At 40.9% G+C, this 18427-nt stretch overlaps 1 protein-coding gene across 2 annotated transcripts in view; it reads right to left on the bottom strand.

The window, feature by feature from the left end:
* The window catches only part of MCTP2 (multiple C2 domains, transmembrane 2), a 102747-nt gene that overhangs the window by 65481 nt on the left and 18839 nt on the right, over positions 1-18427 (bottom strand). For both annotated transcript variants that reach the window (XM_010572015.1, XM_010572016.1), the window contains exons 5-9: positions 18335-18411; positions 17051-17162; positions 15030-15065; positions 6286-6450; positions 4332-4462 (exon numbers count right to left, since the gene is read on the bottom strand). In XM_010572015.1, coding sequence (XP_010570317.1) covers positions 4332-4462; positions 6286-6450; positions 15030-15065; positions 17051-17162; positions 18335-18411 — 521 coding nt within the window. The remainder of the gene's footprint in view (positions 1-4331; positions 4463-6285; positions 6451-15029; positions 15066-17050; positions 17163-18334; positions 18412-18427) is intronic.

Genomic DNA, 18427 nt, shown 5'->3' with positions numbered 1-18427 from the left:
AAAGACAATCTGTTTCATTTAGGTTATACAACATAACTGATCAGACTGCAAAGAATGCAGCTTGGTAAAACAATTAGACATTCAATTTACTATATAAATTCAGCAGTTTCCACACAAACGCTTCTACACTATTAAAACGAGTCTAATGATTTCCAAACTACTTCCTCCATCCTCCTGAAACAAACTCTTCCTTTCCTTCTTTCTCAGCTTTCTATCTGCAAAACCTTATTACAGATAATTATTTCACAGGAAAGTGGTAAGAGACTATCATGATGGGCACAGTATAAAACTAATGGAGGCAATCCACTTTTTGCTCAAAAGTTGCCTGATCTGAATGCAAAGGACAAAACTTTCAGATTATGTGTATTTTAGGTGATGAGAATTTAACTCAGGAGATCATTTGCAACATTGTAATCCCATCTCAGAATAGGATAGCTCTGCTTGTTGTCACCATTTGTTACATTACATATTAAATTCAGGTACAATCTTTCACACACATGGCTATATGCGTGATCTACAGGAGATACAGTTCTGTAAGTTAAGAATGTATCATGCACGCAAATGTATTTTTTTTTTTTTTAACCACAATTAATTAAATGCTTTCCTTCCTCCTCCTGATCAATACTGAGGTCTACACCTCTATATTAACCTCTAGTTCTGTAGAGAATTACATCACAACAGCTTTAGTTTTCATTTAAGACTGTTCTTTCGACTCACAGCCCTCATCTTTAGCTGCCAAACTCCCCCCCCCCTTTTAAATTCATTTTGCAGAGAAATAGTTAGGGTTAAATTATTTAATTTTATCAGGGAATCAAATGTTAAAATTTCACTAAAAGGTGCTGAGCTTAGCCTCCTACCAGTAGTCATGGAGTTGTATTTTATTACCCAATCCACAGTTCATCAAATTATAAGTATCCTCAAATATATACAAATACATATAAAAAAATCTGCACACAACATTGCCATTTTCCCCCCCTGCAGAATTCTTGAAAGCCCTTTACAAGAGGTCAGAATCATTATCACAGTATACAGTAAGATGCTTCTATGATTAATATTTGAAAAAGAATTTCAAATGCCACAGGTGTTAGGGAGACAATTAATAAGGTCTTATTCTGACTTACTCTACAGATAAATTTTGTTTGTCTGATGCTTCCTATAACTTGGTGAAATTTAAATGAAATATTTGGATGCAGTCATAGTAGATTTTACCGCTCCATCCCAACAGCATGGCCTTTAAAATAAGGATTGTTTCTTGTTGCAAAGACACTGTTTCCTGGAGACATTCATCATAAAGATATTGGATGCACTCCAATCTCATAGCTTATGGTCTTAAGTCTAACAATTTTTTGTAAAACCTCTTTCTTGAGGTAAATATGTGAAGAAAAAACCTCCAACATTCTGCAGCATCTTTTTCAAAATATATCCCTTAATGCAGAAACACTCTCAAGCAACCTAGCATAAACAATTTAACTCTGCCTGGACAAATTCTGCACACGTTAACACCTTTGTTTATTAATATACATTAACATAGTCTCCTGTTTATAGCGTACCTTTTATCCCAAAGGACACAAAAAGCACTCAATAAACGTAACTAACAGTTCTGTGCAGACTAAATAGAGGGATTATTTCATCCAGCACCAAAACACAGCAGCCACCCCTCAGTGTCAGCTGAACCACTCAAGGCTGCAGTATTTTAAGTGAGGAAGAGAAACTGGACCCAGTTGAAAATCTAAGGAGAACGCAGGTAGGCTGAATGTAATAATTTACCTTGCGATGTGTACTGACAGTGAGGGTTTGTTTCGTGATAGCAGAAGGGTGACATGAAATTGCACCAAATGTTTCCTTGCTAATTCAGCAGCAGACAAATGACCCAGGTGTTAGTGTTTAGTACCAGAGGTCCAACACATTTCTTATTCTACATGTTCCATAGTCTCCACAGGCACTTCAGGTCCTATTTCAAGAACAATATTTTACCTTGAAACCAAATTATGCCTGGGAGAAGAGCCATGTTCCAGGGGCTTAAGGCATCCATCCCACATGAAAACCTGGGTCTAAAGGAATTAACAGAAGTCTTTATTCCACAAAAGTTCAGCAGTCTGGATTATCAGACATAACTCCACCTTGTGCATCTCCTCAGCTTTATTTAAATATTAAAAATATATATCTTTTTAATATATATAAATATATATAAAGGTCTAACCAACACAGTTCAGCCTACACAGCCTTAAGGGGAGCAGAATGAATCCTAACTCTATCCACAAATAGACCACAGAATTATTAATTCAGATCCAGCAATTTTGCCTTTTCCTTTAAACCATGCAAATTATTTGAGGGCAATTGGGGTGTACTACTATGTGTAATGACTAAAAATAACCCACAAACATTTTACTAAAGGATCTTTCTTACAATGAATGATGTTGTGAAATCCAGAAATCTCAAAACTCAACTTGGAAGTCATGGAGACAATAAACATGGCACCTCATAATGCTGTTTTTCCTACAGAATCCTTTTCCAGATTAGACTGCATTTGAACCCTTCATAAAATATTATTTATTGGATGTCAAAAGTTTCTACACTGTGAAAACAAGACTTGTTATTATGCATTTGGTGTTTACCTATTCTTGCAATCGGTCTTTAAAATCTAGTATAATTTTTTCCTGTTTTGATGCTACAGTGAATTTGCTGTGCTTAAGGCAACAACAGCAATATTTTTCTCTCCACATAGAGAGCAGAAATAACTTTAAGGTAAATCTAACACACGCAGGCTTTCCCAGTGCTGAAATCTTTAATAACAGAATAAGCACTTTGCTGATAATTTTTGCCACACTGAACATCACCTGCCAGAAATCAGTAGGGGAAAAAAAAAAAAAAGAGGGGGGGAAAACCTAAGGAAGAATTGGTCTAGCATCAGGGACACTGAACAGGGGCAAGCCACAAACACTGCTACATTCCTTAACTCTAAATAGAATATCAGAAGTAATAAAAGTAACTGTGAGAATGGAAGGAACAGATTCATCTTCAGCCACTTCTCCATGTGATGAGCAACAGCATTCAGCCAGAAAGCATTTCCTGCTCTGCAAAACCACAAATATTTGTAGAGCCAAAGGGCATTGTTCTTTTCAGTGAATAGTTTCAAACTATTTGAATGCTTAAAGTAAGAAAATGTTCTTACTAGTTACTGTTATTTAGTCAGCAAGTTGTGAAACCCTCACCAGGTGAGAACAGCAAACAACTGCAGACAGGATCCCTGCCCCTAAGAATTTAGAGGTTGTGGCACCGATCCCGCAAGCAGATAAGCACGGGCAGACCCAAGAGGGGCTCCAGTAAACTAAACAGTTCTTGGTGCTGCTGCATGTAGCCAACTGTGCAGATGCAGTTTGGGGAGATGGGTCTAGCTGACAATGCTGCAAGCCAAAAGAAGGAAGAAGATACAGTTACTACTAGGAAACCAAGGCTGTACTAATACTGTACAAAATAAGATAGAGTTAGAGTGGAAGGGAAAGAGCAGGACATAAGAGTAGGAACAATACTCTATTCCCATTAAAAAAATAAAATAAAAGGTTGACTGCTATCCCACAAAAAGTCTCATCTGCTAACGTGGCATAAGATCATTACTCGAGAATTTGAAGCTATAACGGAATAATGCAGTGGGACAAAATCCAGTATCAGTCAGAAGATGGGTAAATCACCTGTGAGGCTGCCCCTGAAAATGCTTTAAATGACATGAGCTTGTGCAATACCATGGGGCACCAAACTCGGAGAGATCAGTCTTCTGTGGCAATGGGGAAGAGATTACCCAAAGAAAGCAAATGCAGGTAACAGGACCCTTATGTAAACAAGGCTACAAGAACACGCCATCAAAGTGCAAACAGAAAAAAGGGACACCAGCGCCATGTTCAAAAGGAGCACAAAGATCCCTGAGCTGGCACCAGCCTGAAGCCACACATCAGCCCTGCAGAGCACAACAGAATCTGGAGCAATATCACCGTGCAAACACAGACAAATACGGCCTCCTTGCTGCTACCGGCTCTCCCAGAAACGGCTGCCACTGAGCTCCCGCAGTACTTTGGATTTTACAGTCAGCATGTGCAGAGTCAGCTTAGGTGTCTGCTTTCAGGTTGTGGCTCATCAATTACCCATTAATAGGTTTTAATAAACATACCCTTACAGACGTAACTGGACATGACCATAAGGAATAAAGAAACATGTAGTATGATGCTTGTAATGAAAATAAATTGATCAATCTAAAAAATAGTAATAAAAATCACATTATTTTCTGTACTTACCCCCCGCCCAAAAAAAAAACCAAACCAAACCCCAAACCAACTTACTTTCCCAAAAGCTCCTCATGCTTTTTGTTATCCTTTCTCCAGACCTCAATGTCCAACATATCCTTCCTGTCAGAGAAGTAGTGAAAATCAAACTGTTCCCTCCACTGAGGATTTGCACTCTTACACAGTGTCTAGAAAACATGCAGTTATAATATTTACTTTTCTTAAATGGTACTTATTTCCACAGTAAAGCACATACTAATTCTTCTACAAGAAGAAGGATGGATATTAGGGCATCAAGCACTAAGGTCTTTCCAACCACAGCTCCCCAGGCCTTCATGCATAGCCTCATCTTCCCTAAAAACTCTTTCCTCTCTCCCAGGAGATAATATGCATGTGTGACATGAATGAATGCCTGGAGAAATTCTGAAATGCAAGGCGGATCCACCAGCTCCACTTTCAGTGGACAGTGGACATCATTCAACATCACACACTGGAAGACATCAAGAACAAACCTTTTTAGGGCAATCACCAGCAAACGGGTTTGAATTAAGGAACCCAAACCATTATTTTTTACCCTTCTATGTTGAGATATAGTCAAAGAAGGAGCAGCCTTAAAATTGTTAACTTCCTGTTAATTTGGTATCTCTAAATTGTCCGAGTTCAGTGAGATTGTTCATGTGTTCGGGTTACTCTGAGTATTCACTAGACTGGGACTTAAATCACTTGCAATTCATATCACACTACACTACCCACCATCAATACCAGCATGGCCACTGAGAGAACAGGAGACGGGATTAGCTGGACCATGACTGAGATTCTTCCCACCTTGTCTGCTTTTCTGGACCATGAGAGATTGTACTTCATAAGTTGAATAAATTCCAGGAAAGAACGTGAAGTACTGCTAATTTGAAGTTGTCTTAGGGTGTAAAAGCAGCAGTCCCCAGCCTTTGCTGGACCCCAGAAGGAAATACTAAGCAATTAACTCACTGCAGACAGCATTGTATTTGACTCCCCATTTTAAACTTTTTAATTTTCTGTGACTGTAAACAGTGCAGTCTTGCAGATTCCTGACACAGGCTATGGACCATTAAAGAGAAACATGAAAAGGGATCTTAACTGGAATAATGCATATTTATTCTAAAATAACTAACCCATTTGTTATTTTTCAAAGCTGCTTTTCTAAATAAAAACATTATACAATGACCTTGGTTTGAGGTCCAATGTGGGGGACAGAGTGCAGGTTTCAGATGCGCCTACATCTGAACATCATGTTCTGTGAACTTCCTCTGTACATTTTGACAGGAGGGGGTTGGTTTATTTCCTTCTCCTCCTCCCTCCGCACTTCCAGTTCATGACATGCAGAACTCTTATTTTCTCAACAGAATATTATGTTAATTATAGCCCCTCTCCTTATTAGACTTTGGAGATGAAATGTGTATCTTTGGGAACCCCATTCATTTCTCAGATTCCCATGAAACAGTACTGGATACAGGTAAACACAGCCTAGAAGAATAAAAATTCAAATCAAAACCAGGGAATATTCTGTGTGTTTTGGTTTTGTTCTTTTTTTTCCTGTTATTGGTAACATTTTTCAAGAAAGCTGCTTTAAAGACATAAAAATAAAAAAAATTCCCCTGCACTGGGAACCATTTCAGATCTGCTTTTCCAGAATACCTAACATTACAAACCTAACTTCTGTATTGGCAGAGAACAACACACATGATGCATGTAGCTTTATTTCATTTCATATTAATGTCAAACATTCATCAATATGATGAGTATGTTAAATGCACAATAACAGATACACACAATATTCCTAGCTTCCTATTTCTATATTGGCATGTAAAACATATTAGTAAAATGTTAGTGTCCCTGATCTGGTCTCTTAATTTTGATCTCACTTATATAAAAGAGATTCAAGAATAGTTCCATCTGAGGTAGCAACACCAGTAAAAGAAACAGCAACTACCTTATTGGCTTCAGCAAACTTAAGGAAATCCTTAATACTTACCTTACTCTTGTATCTTTGATCTCCCAGTTTGAGAAGAATAAAAATCTCTGCCAAGCCCCCTCCAGGGATGTTCTTCCCCTCCAAGAGTGTGATGGTGACCAGCCCGTTCCACAACTGGTTCTTGCGCAAAGAGTCAGAGAGTCGCACGCTCCGCATGAAACTCGACTGAAAAGCAAGTCAGTGACACGAAACATTTATACACCCAAACCCACATTTTTATGCCCAAACTGACTGTGATATGAAGGCACCAAAAGTGAGAGAGGTACCATGATCCCCTAGGAATAAGCAGAGAACAGAAGGCAGTAGGATGCTCTGGATTTTCTGCCTCTACTGTACTACGGCTGGCCCCAGGAAGGGACGGTGCTCAGCATCAGAGCAAAATCAGCAGGGTTAGCTTAAACCACCAGAGAAGTCGACTTCAGCTAACCTGGCTGAGCTTTGGCAAGAGCAGACCTCGATCATTGAGAGCAATCTGTCACCTTGGCTCAGGGAAAGACACAGGAGAGTGATGGGGAGGAGAGGTGGAAGAGGGGAGAAACTAAAGTAAACTCTTACACGTTTCCAGCTACGTCCATAAAACGCAGGTCTGTCCTTTCTGGGGAGACAGCCCACAATCATAAAGTCTATGGCCAGGTGAAAGACTGAACATGCATCTTCCACCTCCTCAATCACTCAACCGCCCATCATCCGCATTAGCTCTTCGCCTCCTGCCTTTGGAGCTCCTGCTTCCAGAAACTGAGCTCACGAATCAAAAATACTGATGCCTGCTGAAAAAACACTGACACCACTGGGCTCTTTATCTGGAGTTATGGTTACCTGGTAGCCACATTTGTTACCTTTGCAGCTTCATCCTACACAGCACGGCTGCGCTAACAGTTTGCTAACTGGCAATATTTTATTGGACAGAGGATGATTAAATAGGTCTTTATTTGGGGGGAGTGAGCTGGAAACATTAAAACTCAAGGCTATACTTTTCTTCTCGCAGTAAAAATCCTGCCATATTTTATTCTCGTGAAGCAACTTTTAACTTGCCACACTTCAGAGCTTCAATCATGTCATATACAGGTGGGAGCAAGACGGAGGAGAAGATTTCACAAGTCACTTTAAAACAGGACGTGTTAGCTTTAAAAGCAAGTAAGAAATGTTGTTGCTAAATAAAACGATTGCAAAAGCACCTGATGTCTGAAGATTACTTTTTATGGATCAATTACCCAGCAACAAAATTCTTAAATCATGGGTGGTGAACTCACAAATTTTTTACTTGCTTTTTACTGGTTAAAATACCTAACTCTTTGAATCCCACAAGCATATTAATATACTTCTATTTAAACACCCCGTTTGGCTTTCCTGGCACACCGGTTAAAAATTCCTACCTTTAAAAAGAAAACGAGATTTTGATTCATAAATCCAGCTGCAATGTAATTTCTTTTTTATTTTTATTTTTTTTTTAAGTTCGTCTTTTAGGCCAAAAAGCTAAAGCACGACTGTTCCCATGGACATACTTCAAAGTCCCGGCAGATATATTCCTCCCTAAACACTGCAACTATTTCAAAATCCTTTTTATAAAAAAGGGAGTAATGTCCACAAGGGATCAAAGGGCATTCTACAGTCTGGCAATCGCCTTAGAAAAATGGCAGTGCTTCCATGAAATATGCCCTAAAATAATTTTGCAGCTTGGTATGTCCTAATTTCAAATTGGATGTTTATCTTGGAAAGGCTTCTATCTAACTTGTCCATAAAACAGCTCCACTTAGCTCTATGAGCCCTGTGAAAATGGAATCCAAAGCTGGCTATTAAGGGGGCCTGGAGATTGCTTCCATATGGCATAACAGCATGGGAGTGGAGGGCTAAGGCCTACAGCAGGCGCTGCTTGGCTTGAGCTCCCCATCTATCCATGGACACTCGTTGCATTACACCATAACATCTGGATTATTGCTTGTAATGTCCCTGGGAAATATCCACTTCCCATCAAAGCCTTTATCTATCTCAGTTGTACTTTGAACATTTTAGTATTTAACATAGTCATGTTTGATGTGATGTACTTGCTGCTTTAGGACCAAGGATTTTCCCTCCCCCCCCAGCTTCTTCCTTAGAGGAGGAAGACGTATTTGATGTTAGTTCACACACAAAAAAAAAAAAACCACACAAAGTTTATTATCCACGTTACAATTTCTTTTAAAAATAAAGCATCCAGTTCCCTTCAAAGCTTCCAGGCTGAGCACCAAAGACAGTTGTTATCACTCAGTTTTCAAATCAAATTTAGATTCTTTTCATTTTTTAACCAGGCCAGAATTTTAGGGAGTCACTCAGCACTGGGGGCCTTCCTACCCAAGTTCTGTAGCATGCATAACCCCACCCTTTTAGCCACTGACTCAACAGTTCAAAGGACTGTTGGGAGGTACCTAAACCAGCCTGGATTCCACACGGTCCCAGGAAAAATCAGCGCCTGCAGCTCAGTATTACTAGAGCACATTGCAATGCATCAGCTCTGACCTTCCAAAGCAGGTGGCCTCTAACAAATGGCCTCGCGCACCCCCTCTCCGCATGGCTGCGCAGCTGCAAAAGCGCTCTGTGCTCATCTCAGAAGAGGCGTATGTTGGTCTCCAGCTAACAGGACCTGGCTACTTTCTGGACGAGATCTAGCATCACTTCAGAGCATCACGCTGGACAAAGAAGCCAAAACATTTGCAACTGGTTTAGGGCATAGTGCTGCTCTGCAGCACCTCGACACAGGCTCGATGACTGCAGTCTGCTTCCCACCTCCCCCAACCCAGGTCTGCCACCTTCACAAGCCTCTCTACAAACGGAGCAGCACGGAGCCCAGGAAGGCTGCTTGCCTCGTATCCCTGCAAGACAGCCCGTCACTTTAAGAATGCTTTGGATTTCCTGGACGTGCCCAGGTCATTCCCACAGCGTGTGCTCAGCAGGTCTGGCACATCTCTTGTGCCTCGTATCATCTACACGCACACCAAAGAATCACTCTGTGCGTGCTCTGCAGCCACCTCTTCAGCCTCCCCAGGTATTTGGCAGGCTGTTCCTCTGACCACCCTGATGGAAATCCCAGCCAAACAGGCAGTGTCTCAGATTCCACTCAGTTTCTCGAAGGAAACACATCTGGGGAAACCCAGATGTGTGGTAGAGCCACAGACCTGGACCATCAATGAGTCAACTTTAGTGTTGCCTGCGGAAGACTGAACTATGGAAAAATGCCTCCCAGGTGACAAGAAATTGATATTGCATTATTTATTTTCAAAGTCTTACCTCCTCTCTGATACCCCACACCTACTTGTTCCAAACTGATTTACACAGAGTTAATTGATTAAAGTTCACAGCTTCCCTCTGAGCTAGCAAAACTATTACAGAGCAGAGCACAGAGAAGTGCAGCGATTAGTCCAACAAAGTTACTCGGGGGCAAAACAAGCACTGAAAAAAACCACCCTAAACCCTCCTCCCTCCAGCCATCACTACACTAACCTGCCTTCACAATGAGAGCAGAAAAGTCAAAGCCCCTGTCTATACTGGCCAGAAAAGGACATAACTGCTTAATCAGTGACAATTTTAGTGTTTTTATCTATTCAGCTCTTCCCTTTCCCTGTTAACTTCCAGGCTACGGACACCTCCGTACTTGGGTACTTCAGCTTCTCCTGCTGCTGAACCCCAGATCTTTCCAGCTGTGCTCCCAGACTGGATGCCAGGTCCTTCAGGCCTCTCCTGCTATATTTTCTTGTAAACTCTCTGCAGTCAGCCAGCTCACACTCTGGCTACATCCCAGACCAAAGTAAAGGTGCCTTGCAGAGGTACAGAAAAATTGGCTGAAGCTAGGATCAGGCTCTAGGGCTGGAAATTCGGAAACACATGCTTTATGATGGAAGTTGGCACAAGTCCCAAGCACGAGACATTGGACAAGTTTGCTTATTCCTTCCTGCTCCCCAATCACTTCTGAAATCAAGATAGCCTGGAGACCAGAATTCAAGGGGTTATCTCCAGATAGAGCTCTGATTTTGACTGGGCTCTGGGTGCAAATAACCAGTGATACCACAAAGGCTACCTTCATGAGCTGTTCACTGCTGTAAAATGGATAACAACTTGAACAAAAAGCATCCCTCAAACAAGCCAGCCAGAAAGAAAACAATATGCACAAGAATATCCAGAAAGCTTTACTCTTAAAAACAAACTAGATGCTTTTAATGTTTAAGAGCTCATGTTTACTGCAGACTTAGGGACTGGGCAATATCAGGTAAGTAATGAGTAATCTTCTCTGAAGCAAAAGTATGGCCTGGTCGTAGAGCAGGACCCTGCCACATGAAGAACAGAAGATGGTTCTTCTCCCTGCTGCTTCAAAAGAACATTTGCCCAGAAAACATCCCATGTCTCTGAACAGAAAAATTAAAAATCAGTGCTCACAATACCATTTTCAGAGTCTGGTTTCTGGTTTCAAAATTAATATAAAAGCTTCTCACGCCAACTTTCAATTCTTTATTACTTTCTGGTTCTGGTTTAAAGAAGAAAGCTGCACAAGAATGAGGTGGGCCATATTCTGCCTTCACAGAGCCAAATACAGGAGACGAGCAAAAATGACAGAGCTTTGGAGGGGAAAGAACCAGCTCATTGACCCAGCTTCACAAAATTCTTTAGGAGCTCGAGTCTCCCTGATAACACCATTTGTATATAATCTCCCTCTATAGGCATCCAGCAAATCCCCTCTGGTGCATCAGGGCTGCTTTCAAATCTGTCTCTTTTCCTGACACATACTTACATGCCCCAAGTTCAAACTTGTTTTTGAAGCAATAAAGAGATGCAGAAAAATTGTACATTTAAATGACATGGCGAGGTGGCCAAGTGTGAAGCGAGCCCATCTCTCACATCTTTCATTTAAAAGGATGAGACAGGACAACAGAAAGCCTGCTGCAATCCCTGTGAAGAGGTCAACGTCAAAACTGGGCCACGTAATTTGCCATTTGAGAAAACAACAACACACAAATAGGAAGACTCTTTGGACCTCTCCTCATTAGGCAGGGAAACCATTTTGCAGAGGCAGTCTCCCCTTGGGAAAGAGGAGAGGGCAGCAAGAAAGGCAAGTGAACCGACACGAGATTGCTGCCACAATGCGTGACCCTGTGGCAACTGAGTCCCTCCGCTCCGCAAAACGCTTGGAGAGCGTCGCTGCCCACAGGGTATTGTGGGAGAAAGTCAAATACAATGAGGCAGGCAAAAATGAAACCTAACAGCCCACACAGGAAAGAAGAAAAAAAAAAGGGGGGGGAGGGGGGGAGAGTGAGGGATTTTCCCCCTGCTATGAGATGCCAAGGAGCACTTTGGTCCAGTCAGCCTTTCAGCCAATTTATTCAATCAGCTTAGGCTATCAAGGTGGCAATTGCGTCGCTTTTGTTTCAGGACTGAACTGCTGCAGGTCAATCCACCCCAAGCAAACCCTCTTATTTGCTTCATAGATGTTTAACACTTAAAGGTTATTCAGCTGTACAAATGCTGGAAATAGCGTGTGGGGCACTCAGGGTGAGACTCAAGCCACCCAGGACAAACAAGGCTACTGAGCATCAGCATGTTGGGCTCCAGCAGAGATAGCTACCAACTCCCTCTGCACCCCAGACAGACCCAGAAAGAAAAAGAGAAAAGAGTGGAGAGCCTGCCAATACACAGATATGAGTGCATGCATTAATACTGCCTAATAGTATCCTCTTCCTTTTGCAATGCCACCCTCCATGAGAAAAAGAAGAAAGCTGAGCTCTTGGAGACAGCTCCCACAGAGGACAATGCCATTCTCAGCTCCCATGAAAAATGAGGGATCTGGATGTGCTACCCATGTCTTGGGAGTCCGCCCAAATATGCGATGATTCCCTTCTAGCAGCACTAAAAAATATACACTGTGTAATCAACGGATAGCTAAATCATGCAGTTCAACAGCTCTTGTACCAAAAAGATTTAAAAGACAATATTCAGTTGCTGAAATCCTTCCTGCATACTATCTGTAATGATCGTGAGGCAACCATAGCTGGACTGGAGATCTTGTACTGCTGCTGTTTTCGTTGTTGTCTGAAATGTAGCTTTTTCTTCAAAAAGCAAGGGAGCTCAGAGAACACACGTGAAGAGTGTACGGTATCCACAACAGCTCACGTGAACCTCTTTGCCAGTCTGACATGGAGTTGCATCAGGTATTTATGCCCTCAACAAAGGTACTAACCATTTGGGTTGAATTTGGGAAGTCAGCAAGAATCCCGTGATTAATGTGAAAAGACTCATTTACGATACGGATGTGCCAAATCTGCACTAAGATAACATAAAATGGTCAAATTAGAGTATAACCAGATTTCTTTCATATAGGCAATACAGATTAAAAAGAGCTGTGAAAGTTATACTCATTTTGTCCATCCTTAAAACAGTCATTTTCCCTGTATTTGTAGAAGAAAAGCTAAATATTACAATAGAGGTCAGCTATAGTTCAGCACAAAAAAAAAAAAAACCAAACCAAAAACCAACCAACCAAACAAACAAAACAACAGGAAAACTACTTCAAATTAAAAAAAAAACAAACCACACAACACTTTTGTTTGCCTAAACCTACAGATATGAAATTTTGAAATTTAGATCTGTCTCAGTTCAGCTGTTCAAATGGAAAGTATACGGCCTTTTTCTTCTTCAACAATCAACCACAGTCAGCTCAGTAACCAAAAAAGAGACGAGTTTGTGTGTCCGTTACAGAGCTCTCTCCATTTCCCCTGCCCTCCTTATTCCTGTGTCTTTATCTCGTCCAGCAGCATTGTTTTCTACCCCATCATACTCTGTGGCTATTCTTCCATAACCTCTTGTGCCTTCCCTAGACACCTATATTCCCCATGCACACAATTTTTCTTTCTAGCCTTTATGTTCTGCCACAAACTGCTACTACTGCTTCCACAGACCAGAGTTTCCTAACTAAAGATGGTTATTGATGTACAGTACTAGTGTTTTAGTGCAGTAGCAGAATCAATAAACTAGGAAATACTGCTTTGTCAGATTTTTCCAGTGCATGCTGGGAAATATTTTTACTGCCTTTGGATGGTCACAGAGCTTTTCTTTAGAGATCACACTGGAGCATGAACTGTGTCTTCCCTAGGAAGAACTGAAGCTCTCCTACCCTCTAGTGACTGGAACAGAATAGAGCACAGGGTTGCAGCTTTTTTTTTTTTCCCCTCCTCTTTTAAACAATAGTTTCACTTCTCCTAAATCAGTACCATGCTTCAGCATCTCTTAATTTTATTTTAAAAGACACTACGGCACAAGCCAGAGTCTTGAGACATGAACGACCTGCCAGTATGGCTTATGGCTTAAGATCCAAAAACCCATACATAAAAAAATTATTTAAAATGCAATGAGATATAGTGTACAAGTAAAAAAAAAATTCCAGCTACAGCAACCAAGACAGAAGATTGGCTATTCTGGACAAAAAGGACCAGAGTTTAAAAACCTGGCTCCCTTTCCCAGGACCCAGAGCCAACCAGCGTCAAGAGACAGCTGTGTGTGCATGCGTGAGAAAAAGGGGGATCAAGCTACACTGATTGAGTGAGGGCACAGTAATTTCCAGAGCTTTAGTTAAAAACTAAAGTGCTGAGCTCTTCAATTATTCCATCACTTTCTGTCATACGGCATTCAGGGATGCCTGGCGGCTCTCTGTGCCGAGCGCCGCAGGAAGGGCTGCGATACCCCTGGAAGCGGGGCTCGCGGAGCTGCCGTCCAGCTCCAAGGGCTGTACTTCGCACTTCTATTGACGAAAACATACTTGCTGCCACAATACCTGAGAGGGTTGGCTCCTCTACATAGCACACCACAGTTGTAACGAATATAACAAGAGGAGGTTAATTATTCAATTTATTTAGGCGTAAACCAATAGTTATATAGGGAAAATATCAAGATGCATATGTGTTCTCATATGAGCCAAATTCTGTTTTTCAGAAAGTTAGACTGTATAGCTCTCAAGCTGGGTACTTGGGCCTGCAGTTTCTATATCATTATTATTTACTCAATAGCAAATTAAAGCTTTACAGAACAAATAAAAAGCCACAGTCTGTTTCCCAAACAAGTTAAAATCTAATGCAAAAATGGGACAGTACAGGAATATAAAAGTAACGGAAGCCTGCAGGGACACTACAGAAGACCAAGGGAAGCAAGTTATGTAGATATGTAGCAACACACAAATCTTAGAAAACCTATTATGTTGCTGATAATGAAAACTTCCTGCTCAGTCTCCATCCCAAAACCAAAAGGAATTTCAAAACCCACAGGAACGACCAGAAGAACTACTACCTCTCAAATTCCCCCAATGGGAGAGGCAACCTAAACAACTAGACTGGGAACCAGGAGAACCATGTTCAACTCCAGTACTGACTACTGGCCACCTTTTGGTTATCCTTAAGTAATTCAAATCACCCATAGCTCCTTTTTGGTTGTATTTACACCCATTTCTGTAGCACAGACAGTTTTTCTCTCTTTCTACAGCTCTTTGCTGAGTGGGGCTTACTGTCACTTGCCACTAGACGCTACAGTAGGACCTACAATAAGAGAACAGCAGCAATTTCTCATCACATTAAAAAAAAAAAAAAGGCAAAAAAGCAAAGAAGCTGCCATTGCATTTGGACAGGTTGCATCTAGACTTCAGAGTTTTCATATTTTCACATTTTCTGTTTCAGAGGAGGGCACAAAGATTTTGGGAGTGGACTTTTTTTGAAGAGAAAAAAAAAAGCATGGATTACCTTGGATGAGGTTCGCTTCTTCCGACTTGACCATCTCTACTCATGAGCCCCCACCATCATACCAAAAAGAACCCAGAGAGAGGAAAAAGAGAAGAAGTAAAACAGAGAAAGTGTTTAGTAAAATAATTCAAACAGCAGCTTGTCAAATGTGTTAGAAAAGCTTAGTAATAAGTAGGGGGCTGGATCTACTACTGCATTCATCTACCTCCCCTCCCTCATGGAACATAACAATCAAACTCAAAATACCTGCATTGCACCAAAAAAAGGAGGAAATTAGAAAAAAGAAATCAAGAATAAAAAGTGAAGGGACCCAGAACCATTAGTAAGAAACATGGCTTATACTTTTGGTGCCATCTGGTTCCACAGTAAGCTAATTTAAAAAGGAAAAAAAAAAATCATCTTGCTGTTAAGTGCTAATGTGGACAGAGCCATTTCACTATTCTGATTCCACTGGAAATGGCTAAGCAATTTGCATTTGAAATATGAGGGCTTAAAACATCGTCTTTAAAAAAAATTACAGTGTGCACCAACTCTTCTATCATCTGCACTCTGAATGTTAACTAAGCACCCAAGAGTACCAAAAGCTGCTACATTAAACCAATGTATTTTCTGTCTCACTGGCTAGGTCCACTTTAGCCCACGACTTCATAAAAATCCCGGAAGAATCCCTGAGGTTCCTTTGACTAAACTAGTTTTTTGCTAAAGAACCTTTATGCCTTTGCTTCCCCCCTTCCTGCAATCCACTGACGTACGTGCCAACAATGCTCTTGTACAAGTTAGAGGGGGGATTCACATCCCAGATCAAAGCCATCTCATATTCTAGATATATACATACGACAACAGTGTTTTGAATGTTGTCATTAAGCTTTTAAATAATCACATACTGAGGTGGAAATAACTCTACAATTATCTTAATATTAATTGAGATTTTACAACTCAAAAGGCAACTGTTTGAAAAATAAATAATGAACAGCAGACGTCCCACGTTAGCTTTTTATTATTTTGCTTTCCAAGTCCTTGAAGCATTTACGTTTCTATAAATCCCCTTCAGATTGGAATTCCATACCTATAATTCAATAAAGTGCTGTAAACAGCAACTTTCATACTAGACTACATTGAAGACTTGTAGAAAGATTTTCTCTTTACATATTTATTACACATATTTAAAATTGGACTGGCTTGAAAACCAGAGCTCAGTAAATGCCTGATCTTGGCTTTTCCCCACCCCTTGCAGGACAGGAACAGGATGAGTTCACCACACAGGTATGCTCCACACACTGTAAAACACTAGTAGGAATCTTAAATGATGAAAACAAAAGCAAAAAACCACATGCAGGACCTGAAATTTGAAAATTATCAGCTTCACTTGTGGTGTTCCCAGTCTCTGCCCAGGTTCTTCTGCGTTTCTAGCATCACTAAACATACCATATTTCAGCATCAGGAGCCAAGTTCAATTGAACTCAGTCAAGAAACTGTCAGTGGCAAAATCAGAGTTTTCAAAAGCAACCTCTTCCTCTTAGCCAGCATGCTCCTCCACAGGATTGGTGCAGTTAAATCTTCGCATCAAATCTCTGCTTTTAGATTTTACATGAATAGATCTTTTTGTCATTGTCATGAAAAAAAGAATAACTTTTTTTTCTTTTTTTTAAGTGTTAAACTCCTAGGTGGAAATCAGAAAATAGTATGCTCTGGAATAGCGATCACAACAGGTACGGTTCATACATTCACTTCAGCAACCTGCACGTTGCAGTGGTGGATACCACACGCCCGGTACACAGAGAGCACTGCCACAGTGCACGTCATACCTATGAGACAGAGGCATCCAGCTACAGATGTCTACACAACTTTTACCCAGTTAAATATGGGGCTTTTTTTTTTAAGTTATGATCTATCTTAATTTCAGTATTGAGTCTCAGAGGATGAAAATAAAGGTGGTATTTCCCAGTAAATCAGATTATGCCAGCTCTTCCCCCCCACACACACATATTCCAGCTATAAATTTGATTTCCTAAGCCACTTACATTTCTCTTGAATTCTCCTTGCTTGACTGCTAGACTCAAATTTAATACAATCACTCCCATGTCATCTTCTAAACTGTTGGGATCTTCCAGTTTTAAAACCTGTTCAGTAGTTCTACAAGCAAAAAAAAAAAAAAAGACATGCATTTATTGACTCCAGTTAACTTGAGTTCGTTATTAAAGGTCACACTGAGCTGTGCAAATTTCAGCTTCTTGTCTGAAATTCCCAATATTGAGTTTAAATGTTAAAACGGGAAATCTGGAGTGTTCCTTCTTAGTTCCAACAAAATACACCCCCGTTTTAATAACACAGCGTAATGTTTATATAGCACTGCTTAATACTCATAACTCTCCATATGCAGATGCACACTGAATTAAGTTACTACTGCCTCCACTTCACAGGGAAGAATAGTGACAGAGAAACCCATTCAAGTGAATTTTCTAACATTAATGGCTGGGATCCGACTTACAAGACCTGTATTCTGCCTTACCTCCTCCGTGTGCGTTTAGTCTCCCTCCATGACTCACTTCCCTCTCTGAAAACAGGAATGCTGGTATTTACCTGGTGGCACTATCTCATGGATAAATTCATTAATGTTTCTAGAAATTCAGATACAACAGCCACGGGAGCTATAATATATCCGCTCAGGGAAAACTCATTTTCTCAAAAAAAAGTCACACAGCAAGGGAGTATAACAGAGAGAACTAAAAGTTGAATTCCTGGCTTCCAGCTTCACATTGAGACCAAGCAGCAGCAGACAAAAGGCGCAGGGCTTGCCTCCGCACTAAATCAGGGCCAGATGAGCTGCCGCGGGGATGGATGGCTGCGGGGGGAGGCTGGAAACGGGGCGCTCGCAGCCAGCCAGGCAAACCGCTCCCCAGCCCAATTACATACAGAAAGAGGCACCCCGCGCTACATGGGGCTAAGAAGGGGTCTCAACCTTCTCCCCCCTTTCTTCTTCCACCTCCATAAATTATTCTGGTGTAGCTCTCCCTAAACAATGCTGCATATAGAAACTCTTATTCCTAGAGATGAAAAGGAAAGGGCGCCTTCTGCTGAACTGGGCTCCATCCAGGTTGGATTTGAATCCGGTACGTAACGCCGGATAAAAACATGCACGTACAGGATTTATCTCAAGCGATTTCTTTTAGAATGTGCTCCCCACCCTTCTATCAAAATAAGTTTTCATGAATGGACAAATTCCAAGCTAGAGCAAAAGCTTTTCATTATTTTCCTGTTTCTCAATTAAGCTGCATTAATAACCTTTGATTAAATAAACGTATTACCTATTGAGTTCAAGTTCAGCGAGTGCTACAAATGCCGAACCCATGAAGTCTGAAGAGGTTAAATCTCGATCGTACACCTGGTAACAAAATAAA

The sequence above is a fragment of the Haliaeetus leucocephalus genome, unplaced genomic scaffold (assembly GCF_000737465.1).
Source record: "Haliaeetus leucocephalus isolate CR32 unplaced genomic scaffold, Haliaeetus_leucocephalus-4.0 Scaffold339, whole genome shotgun sequence".
NCBI classification, from domain to species: Eukaryota; Metazoa; Chordata; class Aves; order Accipitriformes; family Accipitridae; genus Haliaeetus; species Haliaeetus leucocephalus.
The sequence above is the reverse complement of the archived record's forward strand: the minus strand, read 5'-3'. Positions and strand labels throughout refer to the sequence as shown.